The 19,508-nt window shown below is 40.5% G+C and overlaps 1 protein-coding gene across 1 annotated transcript in view; it reads right to left on the reverse strand.

Moving 5' to 3' along the window:
• COL4A6 (collagen type IV alpha 6 chain) overlaps positions 1–19,508 on the reverse strand; it is a 136,579-nt gene that overhangs the window by 17,542 nt on the left and 99,529 nt on the right. The window contains exons 13-26 of the mRNA XM_074914789.1: positions 19,346–19,399; positions 17,907–17,966; positions 16,938–16,982; positions 15,678–15,731; positions 14,380–14,449; positions 13,562–13,672; positions 12,579–12,728; positions 10,217–10,321; positions 9,155–9,315; positions 8,017–8,196; positions 7,242–7,425; positions 2,098–2,169; positions 1,577–1,684; positions 216–437 (exon numbers count right to left, since the gene is read on the reverse strand). Of these exons, the coding sequence (XP_074770890.1) occupies positions 216–437; positions 1,577–1,684; positions 2,098–2,169; positions 7,242–7,425; positions 8,017–8,196; positions 9,155–9,315; positions 10,217–10,321; positions 12,579–12,728; positions 13,562–13,672; positions 14,380–14,449; positions 15,678–15,731; positions 16,938–16,982; positions 17,907–17,966; positions 19,346–19,399 (1,576 nt within the window). The remainder of the gene's footprint in view (positions 1–215; positions 438–1,576; positions 1,685–2,097; positions 2,170–7,241; positions 7,426–8,016; positions 8,197–9,154; positions 9,316–10,216; positions 10,322–12,578; positions 12,729–13,561; positions 13,673–14,379; positions 14,450–15,677; positions 15,732–16,937; positions 16,983–17,906; positions 17,967–19,345; positions 19,400–19,508) is intronic.

Consider the following 19,508-nt stretch of genomic DNA (forward strand, 5'->3'; position numbering starts at 1 on the left):
AGAACTAATAAAACAAAATTCACACTTTTAATTAAAAAGTGAGTTTTAACAAAAGCCTTTGAGCTGCATTAGCTTCTAAGAGAAAACCAGTAAATTGCCACCTCTGAGGAACTTAGAGGACTGCTAACACAGTATGTTAAAGAGACTGGAAAGAGGAAAGATTTTTTAGAGAGAACAATTTGATACTCCCAGATAAAATCAGTATCAGTGCTTACCTTTTGGTCCTGGAAATCCAAGATCACCTGTAAGCCCTTTATCACCTGGGAGTCCAGGTCGGCCATGCTCTCCCAGGGCTCCACTCTCAGCACCAAATACATCCCCAGGATCTCCTTTTGCTCCAGCTAAGCCTGAAGCACCCATTTTCCCAGGCAAACCATCTGATCCATCCAGTCCTGGAAGTCCTTGTGACCCTTGCTCTCCTCGAGGCCCAGGGAAGCCTTAAAGAGAAAACCAGCAAATATCACTCAGCAGAAGTACAGAGTAACTGCTTCCACTAGCATCTCTAACAAAATCTACATTTAAAAAATTTCCATGCAAGAAAAAGTTGTTTGCAAAGTTGCAGAATGTTTCAGAACTGAATCAGAAACAATAACTGGTGACAGAAAGTGGTGAAACTATTTAAAACAGTTAAAATATCATTTAAAAAAAAAAAAAAAGAAAATAGTACTTCAGGAGTATCTGAGAGCTGCAGCTAGTGGCAGCTTTACAACCTTGGTTTCACTAGATGGCAGATTAGGCAAAAAGGACAAAAAAAGGAGGAAGATGGCCATTTCAGGCCACAGACAAGCAGTATCTCACTACCACTATCAACCACAAAAGCTGCAAAGATGTTATATTCATCACACCTTTCTTACTTTGTCCTCTATGTCAGACAACTTCTGGCACTTGAGGCAGAAGACACTGGCAGCCTTGGTACAAGAAGGACTGGAAAGTTCTCTCCCTGTACCAAGTAGACACTAAAGTGCACTGCTGTGTGAATGTGTCACACTGCTCAGGAGATATGTCATGAAATCAGTAACCCCATCAAGATGATATGCCCCCCTTAATGTAGTGAAAGGATAAGAGATTTCTTCAGCCCTATCCAGAGAAACCTGATGTGTACACAGCAGTCTAGCTTTAGGAATCTTCCCTCACCCCCTCTGCTTCTTGCTCTTTATTTACACAACCATCAAATATTCCCACAGCTAAAATGGTCCAAACACTGTACAGTGTGCCTTTAGCAGAGTACCACATGGCTTAAAACAAGTTTCACCCTAAACTTGTACTTACCGAAACTGTAACAAAGCACATGGCGACAGTCTCTGGAGAAACAAATTGTGTTGGTTGTTCTTTTTTCTTCCAGCAGTGATACAGTATCATAGGCAGGCAACAAGTATTTTGAACATTTCTTTTGTTTTCTTCCAAGCTGCAACCATTTGCTTGCAGAGATTGCATTTGGAAGGAGCACAATGGAGCTCTCAGTGGAGCAATATGAATGTACCAGGCAAAAAAGTGGCCTAAGTTGGACAACTCTTTTGTTAAAATATTATACATGTTCATCAGACAACAAAAATAATTCCAGTAACTTCCCCCTTACCAGGTTCCCCTTGCAAGCCTATTGTTCCTGGAGACCCTGGCTGTCCTTTTGACCCATGTAATCCAGGTTGGCCTGGAATGCCAGGAAAGCCTTTGCTGCCTTTGGAACCTAAGGTTAAAAATATATTAATAAATATTAATGAATGAATAGTGGAAGACAAAAACACAGCACGAAAAACAGGATCAGGTCTTTTCTGCAAAGCTAGGGCTGAAAACACTTGCTGGATACACAATTTAAGCTAAATAAAGTCTCAAAGCTATGGCTGTTTTATCAGCTACACAAACACAGAAGGAGAGGGTTTGGGTTCAGAGGCTACTTGAAAGGAAAAAAATGGTGCAGTCATTCTAAACCTCCAATCCTCTAAGCCTAGTCTCTTTGGACAAAAAAAAACAAAAAACAACAAAGGGAACATTTTCTGCCAGTTAACTCTCAGGAATAACTATCACTCAGAGGAGATTAATTAGCAGGTATTATCTTCCTTGAGGAAGAAGTGCTTCTTGGTCATCAGCTTGTCTCCCTACCTGGCAGTCCTGGAAAGCCAGGAGTCCCTGGGGACCCATACGCTCCAGGAACTATGCAGGGCAAGGTGATACCTAAAACAAAGAAACACTAAGTTTGCACACAACTCCTTTCAGAGAGACAGTCAGAAAACGAACATTTAGTATCCAGATGGTTTTTACAGGACATATCATAAGTGGCTGTAAGCAAACTTAACACACATCAAACACTGCTGACATCTCAAATATGTGATGTTAAGGAAAAGGCATTTGAGCCTAGTGATTGTCTAATCTCATCCTTACTACTGACTTACTGCAGGACCAGTAAAAGGTAGCGACTACTGCTGTGCACTACGTACTTGTAGCATGATACCCACAGCTTCTACTCAGCAACTGTCCTCCCTATGGTAGGGGCTGTGGAACAGGCACTGTAAAGGCAGTCTGTGTCTCAGAGAGTGTAAGGTCCAGGCTGAGAGCTTCCAAAGTCACTGGCAACTGCAGGTGCTCCTAACTTTTGGAAATTGAGGATGTTTCTAAGCTATATATGAAAAGTACACTATAGCGTGGAATTCTAAAATAAATATGCACATGCAAGATAAAATACATATCTAGGGAACATTGACAGGTGTTTAAAAATACCTATCACCCAAGAGTTCAGGCCAGAGAGATGCATGCATGGAGGGTGGAATAGCAAAGATTTTTTATTTCAGCCTTACTCTCCAACTGCTTCTTCTACAGTCTGTCAGACTAAGAAATAACCAGATGGCTTAAAAGTTCATTAGCAGCAAACAAGATTCAGCAATGCAAAGTTCTTTGACTGACTTCCATCTCTCAAAAAAAGGCTCTGTTTGTGCTAGCAATTCCTCTTCAGTAGAATGAAATTTATGCGGCATTATCAGAGTTTCTACCACAATGGATTTACCTGAAAGATCTCAAACACTTCCAATGTTCCTCCTTGTATGTCACTGACAATTTGAAGTCACATTCACATAGTCACAGAAATGATTATCACAAAAACTAATTCAAGACTTTCCAACTCCAGAAATGCTTCCAGTTATTTTGAGTTTGTGCTAGAACTACAGAATTAGTTCCTACACTGTAACAGCTGGCTTAGCCTTAAACCATCATAGATATACTTTCTAAAAATGAAAATCTGAAGGATTTTTAAAGCTATTTAGTCAGAGAGATTACAAAAGATGACTACTAAAGCTAATTTGGGGAAAAGAGGTGTGTTTTTCATTTCTCTGAACATTTTTATATGCACAGAGAAACAGTTGCCTAATTGCACTGTTGCCCAACGTTTGATAATTCAAATGTGGCATCAGCTACAAGGCTGATTAAGGATGAGATAATCAGGTATCAGAGATACATTGTTTCTCACTGCCTTACAACTCTCTTTGCAGGATCCTTCTATTCAAGCTCCATTCCAGACTGACAAGTCAAATTTATTCATCACCCATTCAAGAGCACTCCAAATTGTGACTGCTTTCAGTCCTGAGGAGGTAATCTGGTTTAAATCAGGCAACACTGGAAGTATTTCTTCCAGCACAGCAACACGAGTCAAACATGTTTTTTTCCAAAAGGATTAATATTTTCTGATGACTAACAATTTTATTAACAAAAGACCAAGTCAAACTATTTCCTGGATAAATCCAATCAAATCAGTGGACTTCTGATGGATAATAAATATGGCTCTTTGCTTCCAACACTGACAGTGGGAATAGGGGTCTCAAAATGACATAGGCCAGGACAAAAACTCATAAAGTAACCCAATATGTCTTTTCTGGTGCAAAGACTATAAAGATCCCTACAAATTTTTTGGTTGAAAGAGTGCTAAGAACTGGTTCAATGACATTCTTCTTCGGTTCTTCTCAGTAGATTCCAACTAAGTTCACAAAAGGCTGTGTGAGTATCTTCTGACTTTGATGCTTATACCCAGCCAGAGATGGGAATTTAAGCTTTCAGTTTAGGGTGCACCCCAAAACCAGTCAGGGTAGGCAGATTTGAGCATCCCTCTCTCACAGTGTCAAATGACCAAGAGTGATTCTGGTTTGACCTCCTATTTCTACCCCCTTTCATCCCACCCTCAACCCTAATTTTCATGATTTCATTATTCTGACTTGTGTGACTGATTAATATAATACTGATACTCAGACGTGTGAGAAGAAAGAACAATCCTAATCTCAAATTCTAGCTAGTCAGGGGCTGCTAACAGGTATCAGCTCAAGTATAAAGAAACAAGCAAGGCTTATGGGATGTAGCAGGGAACAAGAGGGAACACAACCCCCAGGGTGTCTAATCTACCCACACATTGAGATACTATGCAAATCTTGAAGGAAACATCAGGATGTCTTCTACTTTGATGTGAGAGAACCAAAGGTCAGTTCTCAATTAATTACTTTTATCTTGATGTAAGGCATTCACTGGTAGCAAAAGTAATTTAAAAATTACTGTACTCATATAACATATCTACACAGAGTTGCAATAACACTCCCATTCTTACACAAAGCCAAAGAATGCTCTATTTTCATCTGTGACAGCAATTCACCTTTATGGTCAGCACTAACTTCAAGAACAGAGGTTCAAAACTAAAATACCCAGGATCCAATTTATGCTTCAAAGGGATAAGGGCACCAAATACTATGGTTGCAAGATGTAACACACACATTGCTGCCTGCACTTGGGTACACTTTGACAGGGCATTCTTATGATAAAGTAAAAGTTAAATGGTAGGGATGCAAAATAAAAATTCTAGTTCTGGTCTTTTGCAATCCTATGTGAGCCTGATGCTGGATGCTTTATCAAATAAAAAGTTGCGTACATCATCTCTGAGACATTTCTTCCTTAGACACAGTACAATAAACGACACTTTTCAAAAAGCAAGCATTCAGGGCAGCAACTGGCATGGAAAGGGAAGTTTAATTAATACTGTTGCATTCACATCACATGGCTTTAAGGACTGTCTTATGTGAGTTTTCCAAAAACAACTCCATACAATTGCGTATTCTTTATTTTGCATTAGGCAGCAGTAGAATACTTGAACAATGGATATTTCATGTGGGGATAACTGAAAAGCAAATGAAACCTCTTCCTTGTGTTTTGCAAAATTATATAAACAAGGTTTAGTGTAAAAATTATATAAGCAAAACTTAGCATTGCACAGCTACTTAATACCTACGTTATCACAGTTTACACGATAATATCCCAGTATCAAGGAAATTAAACAATTATGAAACCATCATGTCAGGCATAAAAGCAAAATATAGGCAATTCCAATTTTTTTGAGTAATCTCATAATACCTCAAGTCAAGCTTTTTATAAAATAATGAGTTAGACTTTTCCAGAGCAAGACTGTTTCACCCTGTTTTACCACGTGTGGCATGAACTTGAGCAAAATTCCTCAGTGGTGTCTTTGACCTGGTAACTTCAGTAGGTTGCAGTCTCTTTTTAAATGTCTCTCCTCATTCTCATGATAAGGCCGTTCAGTCTGGGCAGTATAAGAAACGATTATTTCTTCCACCCACACACATTTCCTTAATATTAGATGAAACTTACTACATCAAAGGGTCTTTTAATGTATGCAAATTATTTCCTAGTATGGAGGGAATGATGCATTCACAAGTTTTCTTACACATCTCTATGGAGGTGCAAACTGAACTGGCTAATGACTTGTTCACACTTTCCCACATATTTTGACTATAGATACTCTTCTACAAAGGACCATTCATTGTTAGCAAAGCTTTGATGTAGCACTCATAATAAGCTGGCTTCTGATGTGCTCCAGAGAATATCTGGAGTTCACATCATGCACAGAGCATTTTACTTTTACTTATTTTACAATTCAATTTAATTTAGTGAATTTTGTAAGAGTCAATTTACCAAAGATGTAAGCATTCATAGCTATGAATTAGTAAAAGCTTTTACCATGTCACTTGAATTGGAAAAAAAACTTATGCAGACTGTTCCAGGGAGACATTAATGCTATCTGTCTCCTCACCCCAGAACAACAACTCAGCATGACACTGATGTGAGGTAACATGCCATCCGGCATGTCTGTGCAGCCTTCCCAGAGCTATTCTGGCCTAGCTCTCACCTCTCTCTGGGTTTAAGATTCCTTTGCCAACTCCGCATACTGCAGTGGTCCTTTGGCCAAGGTTTTTGAACTCAGAACATCAGTTTATCAGTCCAGAAACCTATGCAACATCATTATGCCTGCCAATATATTATTGATTCTGCATTATTGATACCGACAGAATTAAAAACCTCGAAGCCTAAGTATACACAGAATGTGACATACACTGAATACCAGCAGCAGCAAAGAAAAATACTGCTTATCTTAAATTATATTTAAATGGCTGACATGGAATCAAGACATTGGGACTAGCTCTCTGCAGTAATTTTGTTATGAAAATATTTTCCATAAATGTTTATAGACCTATGACTTTCCATGCAACTCACTATGAGAATGAACATAAAACATCATACATGAACATTATCAAACCCACATTTACTGACTTTATCACTTGTCATTATGGTACGCTTTAGGTACAAATTGCCATACCAACCGAGCCGAACTGTAGTACCTCAGGAAGCAAATAGCCCAGAGCTGGTTGCACCAGCCATAACTAAACTCCCTACCTGATTGACATGACAATGTCTTATTCACCAATGTCTGTTCATACATACAATGTACTGAAGTTTCTTCTTTTAAAAAAATCTGGAGCTCCCCTTCTTTCAATAATAGTAATAGTTCCGAAAACTGATTCAGAAGTCTCAGATACCAGTGATTTACTATTTTTACCTCGACAATTAAGTAGGCTGTACTTTTCAAAACCTCATTTTATCAATCTTCCTAACCACATCTGGTGTAAAATGGTTCTCCAGCAACAATCAGTGAGTAGCTCCATCCACCACTCTTAGTATCTGAGTACTACTTGAGTATTTGATGCCTGTTATCTGTGTCCTCCTGAGCATAAGAATTTGAGAAAGCTGTGACTGCTGTGTGAGCTCTGTTGAGCCCACAAATCAGTTTCAATTAATTTAAAGAGCAATCTTTAATCTAAGACATTCTTCTGGCCTGGCTACAAGCACAGCAGAAAGTTGAGTGCCATTTGACTTGTAGCAGCTTTGAATCTTTTCAAAAAAAGAGCAGACCCAGCAACACCTACCTGGAGGGCCTGGAAGACCTGCTTGTCCTGGAAACCCATCCATTCCTGGGTCACCTGGCAGCCCACGAACTCCACTAGGCCCTGGATATCCAACGCCAGGAGAACCAGTTTCTCCACGATGGCCCTTGGAGCCAGGTAATCCTGGCAGTCCTTTTTCACCTGGGAAACCTAGCCCACCATCACCCTGTGCATAGCAAAGACAATTATAACTAAAAATCAAAGAGATGTAGAAAAAACAGACAATGCTATAATTTTAACAAATGCTTAAGAGTTTGGTCGGTTGTGCGGAAGGTTCACATGTGCCTGGGAAGGTACATGGAAACCACTGTAAATTATCCATCACCATTTCAAAATGCAGGAAAACTCAGTGACTATTAAAAATAGCATTTTATGTTGCATTTGCCAAAATGTAAATATTACATATTCTGAAAAACCTTTATTTTCTTTCTAATTAAAAAGATTCTGGTGTGATTTTTCTGTTCCAAGATTTGACTCATAATTATTCCTACAGTGTCTTTTACCTTTCAGGACACAACAAAAACCAGCATTAGAATCTACCCACTACTGGAAATTTCTTTTGACTGGGTAGCCAAAGGCATAATGAGTGCCAATTATTAATCATGACCAAGACAAATTTGTGCCTAGGGACTGCGAGCTTCTTATGTATTTGGAGACTTACCACAGGGCTAATCAGGACTAGCAAGCCAGGCCTTTCTACTGTCTCTGCTCCTTATTCCAGTTCTGAAGCACTGCTGCTAAATTAACCTGAACTTACTGGTGGGCCTGGTGGACCTGGCAGCCCTGGCAGTCCATCCCTGCCAGGGGTTCCCGGGATGCCTGAAGGTCCTCTGGGTGCTGTCGCACCACGGTCCCCACGAGCACCTCTGCCTGTTGCATAGGACGAGTCCCCTTTTTCTCCCTTAAGGCCTGGAAGACCTTGCTGACCAGATGAAGCCTACAGACCAAAAGATAAAAAACCAGGAAAATGAACATGCAGAGAAAAGGCTTTGGTTCCTAAAAATGTCATATGAGGACAGGACACAATGAGTGGAGCTCAAAGAATCTCCAAAGGGTTTCCTACTGTATGCATTACACTAAAAAAAAAAAAAAAAAGAGAAGGTTTGATAATTTCCAAATTCTTCAATCAACTCACTACAGCTTTACAGTGGCAAGCCAAACCCTAATATATAGCACTAGAGTGACAGCAATCTTGGATGGAATCAGTGAACATTACATCACTCATGATATAACAGGGCTCAAGTACTGAATCTTCTTCCCTGTTACTTGGTGTGCTGTATTTACTGACACCAATAGAAGCCAAAAGACTAGTATCCTTATGGACTACAATTTTCAAAAGTAAATACTGCCAATGAGCAATGTTCAGCACTTTGGAAAATCCTGTTTGTTATGGTTACTGTTTCATAAAAGAAAAGCTCAACTCTTACTAATGTATTTAGCATACAGCAGTTGAGAAGGTGTGTGCATCTATGGCACACAGTTTTGATAGCTATGAGCAATGATGTGGAAGGATCTCACCATTTGATTTTTCAGGTCTTCTCTCCATGCAGATATATATTTGTTTCCCCTGCCAGCCCTCACTTAGGAAGAGCACTGGGTCTAATCCATGTATGTCTACAGCCAAGAAGTCCTGGGATGAATAACGGTTACTGTTTTTCTCTTGACTGATAAGCTCAGAACTTAAGAACCATTTCTTTTCTCATTTTTTATAGGTGATAATTTCTCTCATCTTTTTTTTCACAGTTTGTTGGTTAGGGTTTTTTTAAAATCCAAACAAGTAGAAGAAATTATGCAAAAAACTGTTCTGCTTTCACTACATTCAACACCAGCAATTGCACATGGGCACTTTTTCTCCTTTAATTCATGACAACCAATATAAACTCTTCCTGCCTTACCGGAGGGCCTCGCAGTCCTGGTGCACCCACAGTGCCTGGGTCTCCACCAATGCCCTTAATACCAGGCACACCAGGGCTTCCCGACGGACCTGGTAGACCTGAGATGCCTTTTAGACCAGCTCTTGTAATTCCTCCATCACAAGCACAATCACCTGCCTCTCCTGGAAAATATAGTCAACACTCCAAACTCAGTTTCATTTGGATGAAGATCCTTTTCAGCTGCAAGAGCTCCAAAAGCAGTATTCGATTCAATTAGGACAAAGTCATTCTCAGATTATTTAATTTGATTTTGTGCCTACTCTGTTCAGATGATGTGAGTACCAAGAAAGTGGAGCTCAGGTTTTCTCTAGGTTAATTTCTATGCAGTACTCATCACCAAATGACAACATGCAGCATGAACATCAGCACTTCTTGACCTCCTCCAAAGGTTTAGACTCTCCTATACAGATGATTTTAGGAGAGTTTTAGGACAGTAGTCTTGCTTTCCTTAAAGAGATAGTTATATGTCAGAGAAAGCAAATCTATATCCCACTCACAGTAGGTTACAATGATATCTTGTATTTCCCTGAATTGTAACTGGCCATGGATCCAAACAATCACAAAGTGCTCACAAATGCACAGTGAGGTCTGCATCATCATGGCTTTTGCTGCTGATTCTGTTGCACACTAAGACCCAAATTCTCATCATTTTTAGCACAGGGGAGAATAAAATTATGTTTTTCTGTCATTTCCAGCCTATATTGCAAAAAGCAGTGAACAAGATTTTATTTTTACATCTCATTATGTCTTATGGCTTTAAAGCATAACTTACTTAGCTAATTTCCTGGGTATGAGATGTTTATCTATTTGCTTGCCTCAGTAGAGTAGGAAGTAGGAAATAGGATTTTGCTGGCAGTGCTGGGCACAACTTTCTAAATTGTAAAGGCTATTGGTTCCTTCAATCCATCTTAACTTCCTGTGATTTGTCATGAAGACACTTCCACCTCATCACTTAGGACATGTAAATATCTTTCTGAGGCCCACTGTCTGCTGAGACGCTCTCCCAAAACAAGAGTCAATTACCTTTGTACCCCTTTGGACCCAAAGCTCCTGGCAGCCCTCTTTGTCCAGGCTCCCCTGGCGCCCCAGTCCTTCCATCAAGGATTGTGTCTGGAGGGAATGAAGGGCCTATATGTGGAAAGAAGGCAAGCAAAAGCCATGAGAAAGCTAGATTTCCAAGTCATTAATTACTTACAATGTCAGTTATGCAACTGATAGAAATGGCACCAGATCAAACAGCAACTGTGGAAGTTACACAGGGAGATGGAACTTGGTTGGTATCAGAGGCTGCAGTCCTCTGCCATATTTGCTTCTAGCTTCTCATACAGAAAAGTAAAAGCTCTCACAATATGGATGCAAAAGAGTTTCACTGCTCTACCATTACACTTTTTCAAATACTTAACAGTTGGCCAAAGAACTAATCAAACTGTGAAGAGGTTGTACAAAGACAGACAGGTGACTTAGTTCATGGCAGATGTGCCTTTACAGCTCAGGGAGAAGATGACACTCATATGGATAGAAGTTGAAGGGACATGTCAATGTATCGGTGGTTGTTTGCACAGAAGCTGTCATATATGAGCAGTGCCTCTACTGCTGCTGGCATGGTAGAGTCACCCCCAAGGGCTACCTGCTTTCTGCAGAGCTCCGCAACTTCTCATTAAGTTGCTGCAGCTCAGAATCACAGAACCATCTGGGTTGGAAAAGACCTTGAAGATCATCTAGTCCAACCATTAACCAAACACTGATAATTCTCAATTATACCATAACCCTAACTGCTATGTCTACCTGGCTTCCAGGGATGGGGACTCCACCACTGCCCTGGGCAGCCCATTCCAACACCCAACAACCCGTTCTGTGAAGAAATACTTCCCTGGCACATCTTAAGGCCATTCCCTCTTGTCCTGTCCCTTCTTACTTGGTTAAAGAGGCTCATCCCCAGCTCTCTGCACCCTCCTTTCAGGGAGCTGTAGAGGGCGATGAGGTCTCCCCTCAGCCTCATCTTCTCCAGACTAAACCCCCCCCCCGTTTCCCTCAGCCGCTCCTCCTCGTAGGACCTGTGCTCCAGACCCTGTACCAGCTTCGTTGCCCTTCTCTGGACACGCTCGAGTCATTCAATGTCCTTTTTGTAGTGAGGGGCCCAAAACTGAACACAATAATCGAGGTGCGGCCTCACCAGTGCCGAGTAGAGGGGTAAGATCACTTCCCTGTCCCTGCTGGCCACGCTATTGCTGACACAAGCCAGGATGCCATTGGCCTTCTTGGCCACCTGGGCACACTGCTGGCTCCTGTTCAGCTGGCTGTCAATCAACCCCCCCAGGTCCCTCTCTGACTGGCAGCTCTCCAGCCACTCCTCCCCAGGCCTGTAGCGCTGCTGGGGGTTGTTGTGGCTGAAGTACATTACAGAAAGAGACTTTTCTCAGGAAAGAGTCTAAATGGAAAAAAGGTTAAGGGGACTTTCCCCGTCCCTCATGGTGTAACTGCAGGATTATTTTCCACATTTCTTTATATGCTGAATAGAATGAAACACGAGCTGACAGAAACAGCAGTGCAAAGTGATCTAACATAATCTAAAACTACTGTGTCTGAACACCCTTCCCCTCAGTGACAACAGTAAGACGGAGTGATGACCAGCACCCATCTGATGTTCCATGGAAATAAACTGCAACCATCAGCTAAAAACAGCTACAAGAGCTTCACAGACTCTGCAGAAAAATGAGCTGGATATGACCAGTGAACAGTTATTGAGAAGAGATCACTTATTTCTTCTCCACAGAAAATCACTTCATCAGACCATGCTCACTGGCTCCATCACTCGAGTGTGCCCTGTTTTAGAATGTTGGCTCTCAAAACAGGCTGTTTGAACTCAGTTTATGGCAGAATGGTAAAACACAAGGTTTGTGTAAAATCAACCCTTTTCATGTAATACTCAGTTTCTGAGGAAAACAAAACAATGTATAATTAATTAAATCAGGGCACCCATACAAATGAACATGTAAAAATAAATTCCCATTTCCTTAGGTCTGAAAACTTTCTCTTCAAGCATCCTATCTGACCCCTGGTACCCAAAATACTTGCTCACAAGATTAGACATTTGTCCCAGGTGCTCACGAAGTCATGGTCTAGTCTTTATCTAAGCCAGTAGGAGACTAGCCTAGACCTTCAGTCTCTCAGGCTCTGCTCTACCAATAATTAGCTGTATTTTCTTACTTCAGAGGGGTACCTGCTGATATATATATTTAGGGTTGTGAGTTACAATCACAACGAGGTGTCAACCAAACATTTATGATTTACAGATGAATAATCCCCACTGGCAAAGGAATAAATTATTATTTGTCTTGTTTCACTCTGAATCTAATATAAAAATAGATGTTAAAAATATACGTACGTGGTGCACCAGGCAACCCTGGTGCTCCTGGCAGACCTGGGAAACCCTCTCTGCCGGGAGTGCCTGGTAATCCAATCGTTGCTCTTCCAGGTTCTCCCACTTCACCCTTCACACCTGGAATACCTGGAGACCCTCCAGGGCCCATTCCATCTAGACAACAATGACACAGTCAGCAGCTCTCCAGCAGCAAACACATTCTAGAATTTTTAATGTTATGAAAACTACTGTTGTGCCCTGAACTGCCACCATGTTAGCACAGAACAATTTATAATTGTACACAAAGTAAAACTTACTAATTGGAGGCACCAACTGTATCTCATTTACACACTCCTTTGGTCATCCAAAAAACTTCACAGGGTGCATTTAAGTCCCATTGATCAGTTAGACAATTAACTATGTAAGACTGAGGTTTATTTATTTTCTGATTTCCTTTGAGTGATATAATTTCCTTTGTAGTTCCTAGTCTCTGGATCACTGCAGGCCAGAACTTCAGGGATGACATTCAAGTGAAACAGAAACTGTCAAGTGAGATCTTTGATGGGACAAATGGGTTCCATCTACAGTAGGTTTATATTGCCAATCTGTTAGCTCTCTATTGCAAATAGGAAAAGTCATTGAAAAAAAATAATTCAAGAATATTTGCTCTTATTTAAAATGTAGGAAACATTCTGCCAATCAACTCATTCAAAATGGAAACCAACTAACCGTGTACACTGCTACACCAAATATTCACACCTGAAGAATCACCTGGGCTGTAATCATTGTGGGACTAATTCTACTCCCATACAAACTGACATACTTGGTTTCCCTGTGAGCCATCCCTGCCTCCTATGTCTCATACAGCAGTCTGCAAATCAGCCAGTTGAAGGAGCAGGAAGAGGCTTACTCCAACTTTTTCACCACCTCCAGGCCACTACCCAGAGTCCTCTCAGCAACAAACACAGAAAACAGCCTGCTAAGAGCACTGTTAGCAGCTGGTTTACCTCTCTCAAGGGCTGGAAATCCTGGAGCTCCTGGAAGGCCTGGTAAGCCACTGATCCCTTCATCTCCTGGAGAACCAGGTATTCCTGGGTTTCCAGGGTCGCCCGGGGCACCTGGTAGACAAATACAGAGAAACAAGGAGGAAAATCTCATAAGAATTCTGCCTGAAAGACAATGTTCAGGCACCTACCCCAGTGGCCACTGATCTCATCAACAGCAAAATTAGCAGTAAGCCTGTTAGTCAAAGTTAATGGTAACAGGAAAAATCCCTTCTGACTTGTTAGAGATTGTTTTGAACTTGGCTGCATGCAAAGGAAGAAGAACAGGAGAGATCATACAATTTGTCCCCTTACCTTTATAGCTTCAGCTCCCATCCAGACCTCACTCAACTGTGGTGTTAATTAAGCTCATTTTCTCAACAATATTCTTGCCACATTGAATGGCAAATAATAGCAGAATGACACTCAGAGTACCCGCTTCCAAGCAACACAGGAAGCCATTTTTTCTTAGTACACTGAAGAAAGACACACGGCACCTCCCCATGCTCACACACAGTCAGCCTCCCAAGTGCTGAATTTCATTCTGCCTTGAAACATATAATTCTGCAATGCGGGGATAAAAGGTTTAATGTAAACTCTGAGGTTATAAACATGGGACCAAACTTATCTGTATGGCAACAATACAGCAATTAAAGGAAAAATAACAAGGGATGGGTTAGACCCAATACACAATGTGGAAAAGTGGTAAAATGTAGTAAGAAGGGAAGTTGGATCCAAAAAAGTGCTTTAGACAAGTTCCAAAACAAAATGGAAACGTGTACCTGAAATGACTACACCTTCCCTGTCAATAACGATAGGAGGGCCTGGGGGACCAACGTCGCCTAATTCACCCTGTAGAAGAAGAGATTCATGCCACATTCAGATGGGTGATGGAGGGGAAGACTGCTTGTTAGGAAACAGACTGTATTATGGTAGCAATGTCTGTGGTCATTCACTGACTAACCATCATTCTTTGTCTTGGTGAAGAATTCACTTTGTTCTGCTATTCACAATCTTCTGCTGTCCTGACTTACCTACTTCCTGATGTATATACCATGTGTACTGGAGACCAGTTATCGTATCAGCATATTGACCAGTATCAGGTAGATCATATTTGTTCACCTTGTGGTAAACCAAGAGAGCCTCTATGAACATACCCATTTTCAAAAGAATTAATCACTGCAGCTATCCGTTGCCTTGGAATCCTGAATTTCAATAATAGGAACTTCCAGGAAAATGGATTCCTCCATAAAATCACCCAGGTAGAAGAAACAAGTTGTGACAAACTGAAGTATCATTCCTTCCTCTCACTCTTAACACAATATCAAATCCTCTTTGAAACAGCAAGTGCAAAATCTGACTGTTGTCCAAATTGCCATCACATTTACAATATAAACACGATGCAGGAAGCCAAGGCAGTGCACACTTTGTTGCTTCTTCCAGTAATATTCCTCAGTGCATAAACCTGTACCTACTACTTCTTCCATGTGCACAAAAAAGCCTTTCAGTACTTGCACTTCACGTGTCTGCCAACCATATACCAATCTTGGTGGCAGATAAGTGTTTTTCACAGCAAACTGCTATCCAACCATTTTCCACACAGTTTCCAGATGTCTGACTGCCCAAATTGTAAGATACCCAGAAAACGTTTGCTATGCATTGCCTATCTCCAGTACAAGAAACTGAAGACATTCTTTTCAGCCTTGTCAATACTTGTAGATCTGTGATCTAAGACTTCTCACCCCTGGCAACTATTTTACTTACTTCCATCTAATATCACCTCAGTTGTCCAGTAAATATAGCATTGGTGTAAGTATAAAGGAGACCAGAGAGAATACACCCACAATTGTAAGTCATGAAGTTATATGAATGAACATTGTACAGGTATTAAAATATCCGAGTGTTCACATTTCAGCAATCATTCATTTTTACCCTTAACAATAGAGTAAATGAGGAACTGAAACATACAGAAAATTACAGTGATACAGAAGTAAAGAAGAGATTTGATCGGGCAATGACATTTATTCATGCAAACATCTTTAAAAAAGCAATGCTTTAGGATTCTCATCTGAGAAGTTACCTTCATGCCTTCAACTCCATCCAGTCCTGGATAGCCTGGAATACCTGGATGACCCTGCAAAGTCACACAGGGGAACACTGTTACACAGTGGGACAATAAGACTGGTATTATTTGTTAGCTGAGACATCTGCAAGTGCCTGGACTTGAATCACAAACCAGTTCATTGTCCTAACAAATACCTGCAGAAGAAATAAAGAAAGAGAAAACCGATGGCATCAATTTCTCAGCACTCACAAAATACCAGAGCTCCTTTAGACCTTGTGCTGTAAAGATCCTGCGAACTTGTGAGTAGGCATCATAGTGTCCAAATTAGGAGGACACTCTGGAGTTCTCACAAAACTGCAAAAATGCTTGTGAGGAGTCTAGAACATTATTTTCCTTGTCCCCCACACTTTTACTTCTACTCTGTTCCCCCTCCAACAAACTGGCACCAAAACATTTAAAGTCACGCAGGGAGATCCAGCTCTCTGTTTCCTGGCAGCATTTTCAGGGACACCAAAATTCCCTTCTGGGTGTGTGACTGGAAAACTACACAGAAGTGACCTACTGTCCTCTGTTGGGTAACATATTTAAACTGTCCCACTATGGATTGCAAATACTACTGCAGCTGCAGACAAAAATGGATATTCCAAGAGCTCTGGAGCAAGGAACCTTAACTTTAAACCTTGCCTATGATTCTGAAGTCTTGGACAGCTGTATGCCCCAATATAGCCCATACACAGTATTGATGAGAAACTTGTCATTGGTTTTAATCATATAACTTTAACATATAGATATGAATTAGATTATATTGAAGATACCATCATCTTCAGTATGTCTTGAAAAGGACATACATAAAACATACAAGAAAGTGACTGAATTCCAGGCGGCAAAATGAGAACTGTACTTCTAAAAGTTGCTTTCCTGAACAACTTCCACTGCTGTATCTGCAAGTAGAAGTGCTTTAACACGTTTTCAGCCACTTGATCACCTGATTTCCACCCTTGAAAGGGGAAAAGAGGGAGAGTTGATTGTTCCAGGAGAGAATGTACCATTTCCAATCTGTGGAAGTGATCCTCTGAATATGGAGGGATAACTAGAGAAACAGTTAAAGGGATCTAGTTTTACATGGACATTCTAGTTAGCTCTCACTACTTTAATAAGGCAGGCGCATTCATCCATCAGACAACTTGGAGCCACTAGATATGGAAGTCAGCAGATCTTAAGCAGTTAGACGGCTTCTGTAGTTTTAAGTACAGTTAAAAATAAAAGGAATTTTACCTTTCTCCCTGGAAACCCATCAGATCCATCCAGTCCCAAAAGACCCTAGAACAGCAAAAAACCATTAAGTTTCAGAAGCTCCATCTCAGTCTGCTCTTATTATATCAGGCTCCAAATATCTTGGCACCAAAGAATGAAAAGGTAAAACTTTCAGAAGGAGAAGCTACCACTGATTTTTCATATCTCCCAAATATTAACAACCATAAAGCAGAATAAATAATAAAAGAAGTTGCATCTTTTTTAGCCATTGTCTTTCTAATTAGCAGTTCAAGTTAAATAAATCACGGTGTCTCAACTTACTAGGAAGTTAGGGAGGTCATTACATTATCATTATAAAACCATGAAACTTAATGGAATCAAGACTTTCCATGCTGAAAATTTATTCTGCACATGCAGAACAGAATGCCTTGGTCTTCCTGTTGTGTATAAGCACGTCTCTGCAGGGTCATGATGGTTTGAAGAATCTATGGCTGGTGTATGTCTGAGCACACTGTTAACTCCCACATTCATTGACTAGTTAGACCAACATCTATTGTCAGCTTGCCCATTCCTTCCCCAAATATCAATCTGTGTTCTCTCATGGCTGGTTCTAGGACTGGTTAGGAGCTCCCTAAAGCTCCTGAAAGGCGTCTTTATTATCTTCATTTGGACCTCCAGCAAGCTTCCTTTTCTGTGAAGCTTTCAAAAAACTTGGAAAAACACAAGCCCTGCAGTATCAAGATCTCCACTAAATACTTTCAGTTGATTTTCCTAGACTGCCTTGCCTGTATACATTTTTTATCTCATCTTTAATCTGAGATTTACTGAAATAAGAACTATCTACTGGTTCTGTTGTTGTATGTCGCTGGCTGCTATAGGACCCATCTCTATGTCTGAGATTCCTACGTGCCTTGGGAATGCTTCGGTTGCTGAAAGACCCACGTCATGTGTTTGAGAACAGGCATTTAAGGACTCTGTAAAGTTACCTACCCTGCCACCCGGTAAGCCAGGCACACCTTTTTCTCCTTTTTCTCCAGCACCTCCAAAGCCCTGAAGAAAAATGGATCAGTTTGGAATTGAATAGCACAGCTCTAAGACAAAATGAGCACAAACCTATCTATTAATATAAACAGTACAGCGGAGAGACAAGAGGAACTGTTTCTGAACGGACTCTTTTGTCCCAGAAAAAAATGTGTATCAACCAGGCTTGGCAGTATGTGCAGTACATTATCTTCTTCATTCCCCATGACTTCCATCCATTTAAACCATAGCACATCCCTCAGCAGAAAATGCAAATAACCCCATGCTATAAACAGCAAAGTCCTGCCACTGTACTGTATTCTACATTTAGAAATTATTTGAAATCTAATTTCTTAACAGAAGCAGCTCAAGGGAATGCTCAGAACACCCTTTTTCATTTCTAAAGCCTAAGAATGACACAAAATGAGCATTTTCACGCTCAACATTTGGAAACGTTCGATGGTTTTCCCAGTCAGCAAGAAGTATCAAATCCAGAGATAGAACACCAGGATTTAATTTCAGTGAGAGTTACAGTAGTTAAGCAATTTTCAGGCTTCAGTCTTGAAATATCTTATGGTTGTGGTTAAGTTCATACATATGTTCAACCCCACCAGCTTCAATGGGTCTTTTGTGATGCATAAAGCTAAACATGCACATAATGGAACATGTCCAGAAAGACTAATAACAAACTGTACTTCACGTACAGGTTTTTCTCACACGCCTTTACTGAGAACATCTGTACGTTGAAGAAACTGGCAAACAATTTATCTTATTAGTCAGAAGTTCTACAAAATATTTATTCCCTAAACTTATCGAAATAACCTGTGTTTACAAAAGGTTATAAGATGGGAAATAGCAATCTGGAATCCAGGGATAAATTGTTGTTCTTAATTCATACAGAGCAGATGCTACACATTCCTGAGTTTATGAGTGCTAATGTTAAATAGCTCATTTTAAAATTGTATATATAGAGACAGAAAGATCTGCATGTGCTTTACAGCTTTAAAGTAAAATAACAAAAAAATATGTTTAGACATAATTAAAGGGGAAAAAAAAGATTTTTTTAAAAAATGTCTTCCTCTTTGTGGGACATCAAGAAACACTGCCATCAAGTGGCCATGTAAAGACTATGTCTACTTGCAGGTCTCTGCAAACAGCACATTACATGTACTAAGACGATGGCTGCTTTGTAATGTCTGTGGTAGGACAGCTTTACCTTTTTTGTATCCCCAGGACAAAAAACTATCAGATTACAGTTACACACTTCAGAAAGCCTTGTGGACACTTTTATCAGATTTTCAAAGTACTGTGGTGCCTAAAATCTCCTGTAGACTTTGTGAGCTCTTCAGAGGGTGCTGAATCATCTAACTGGTGTTAGTCATGTATTAAAAACTGTCCTCTGTCCTTACCGGCAAGCCAGGCAGTCCTTTGTCTCCAGGGAATCCTTGAGGGCCTGGCTCACCCTGACAAGGAGAAGAGGTAAACATAATAAATCACTGTGCCCTTGAAAGCAAAGCTTTCCCCAATCCACCCATCATGCTTCTGACTCCTAAACTAATGCCTTGTAATTTG

Source organism: Athene noctua, chromosome 11 (assembly GCF_965140245.1).
Source record: "Athene noctua chromosome 11, bAthNoc1.hap1.1, whole genome shotgun sequence".
Lineage (NCBI taxonomy): Eukaryota > Metazoa > Chordata > Aves > Strigiformes > Strigidae > Athene > Athene noctua.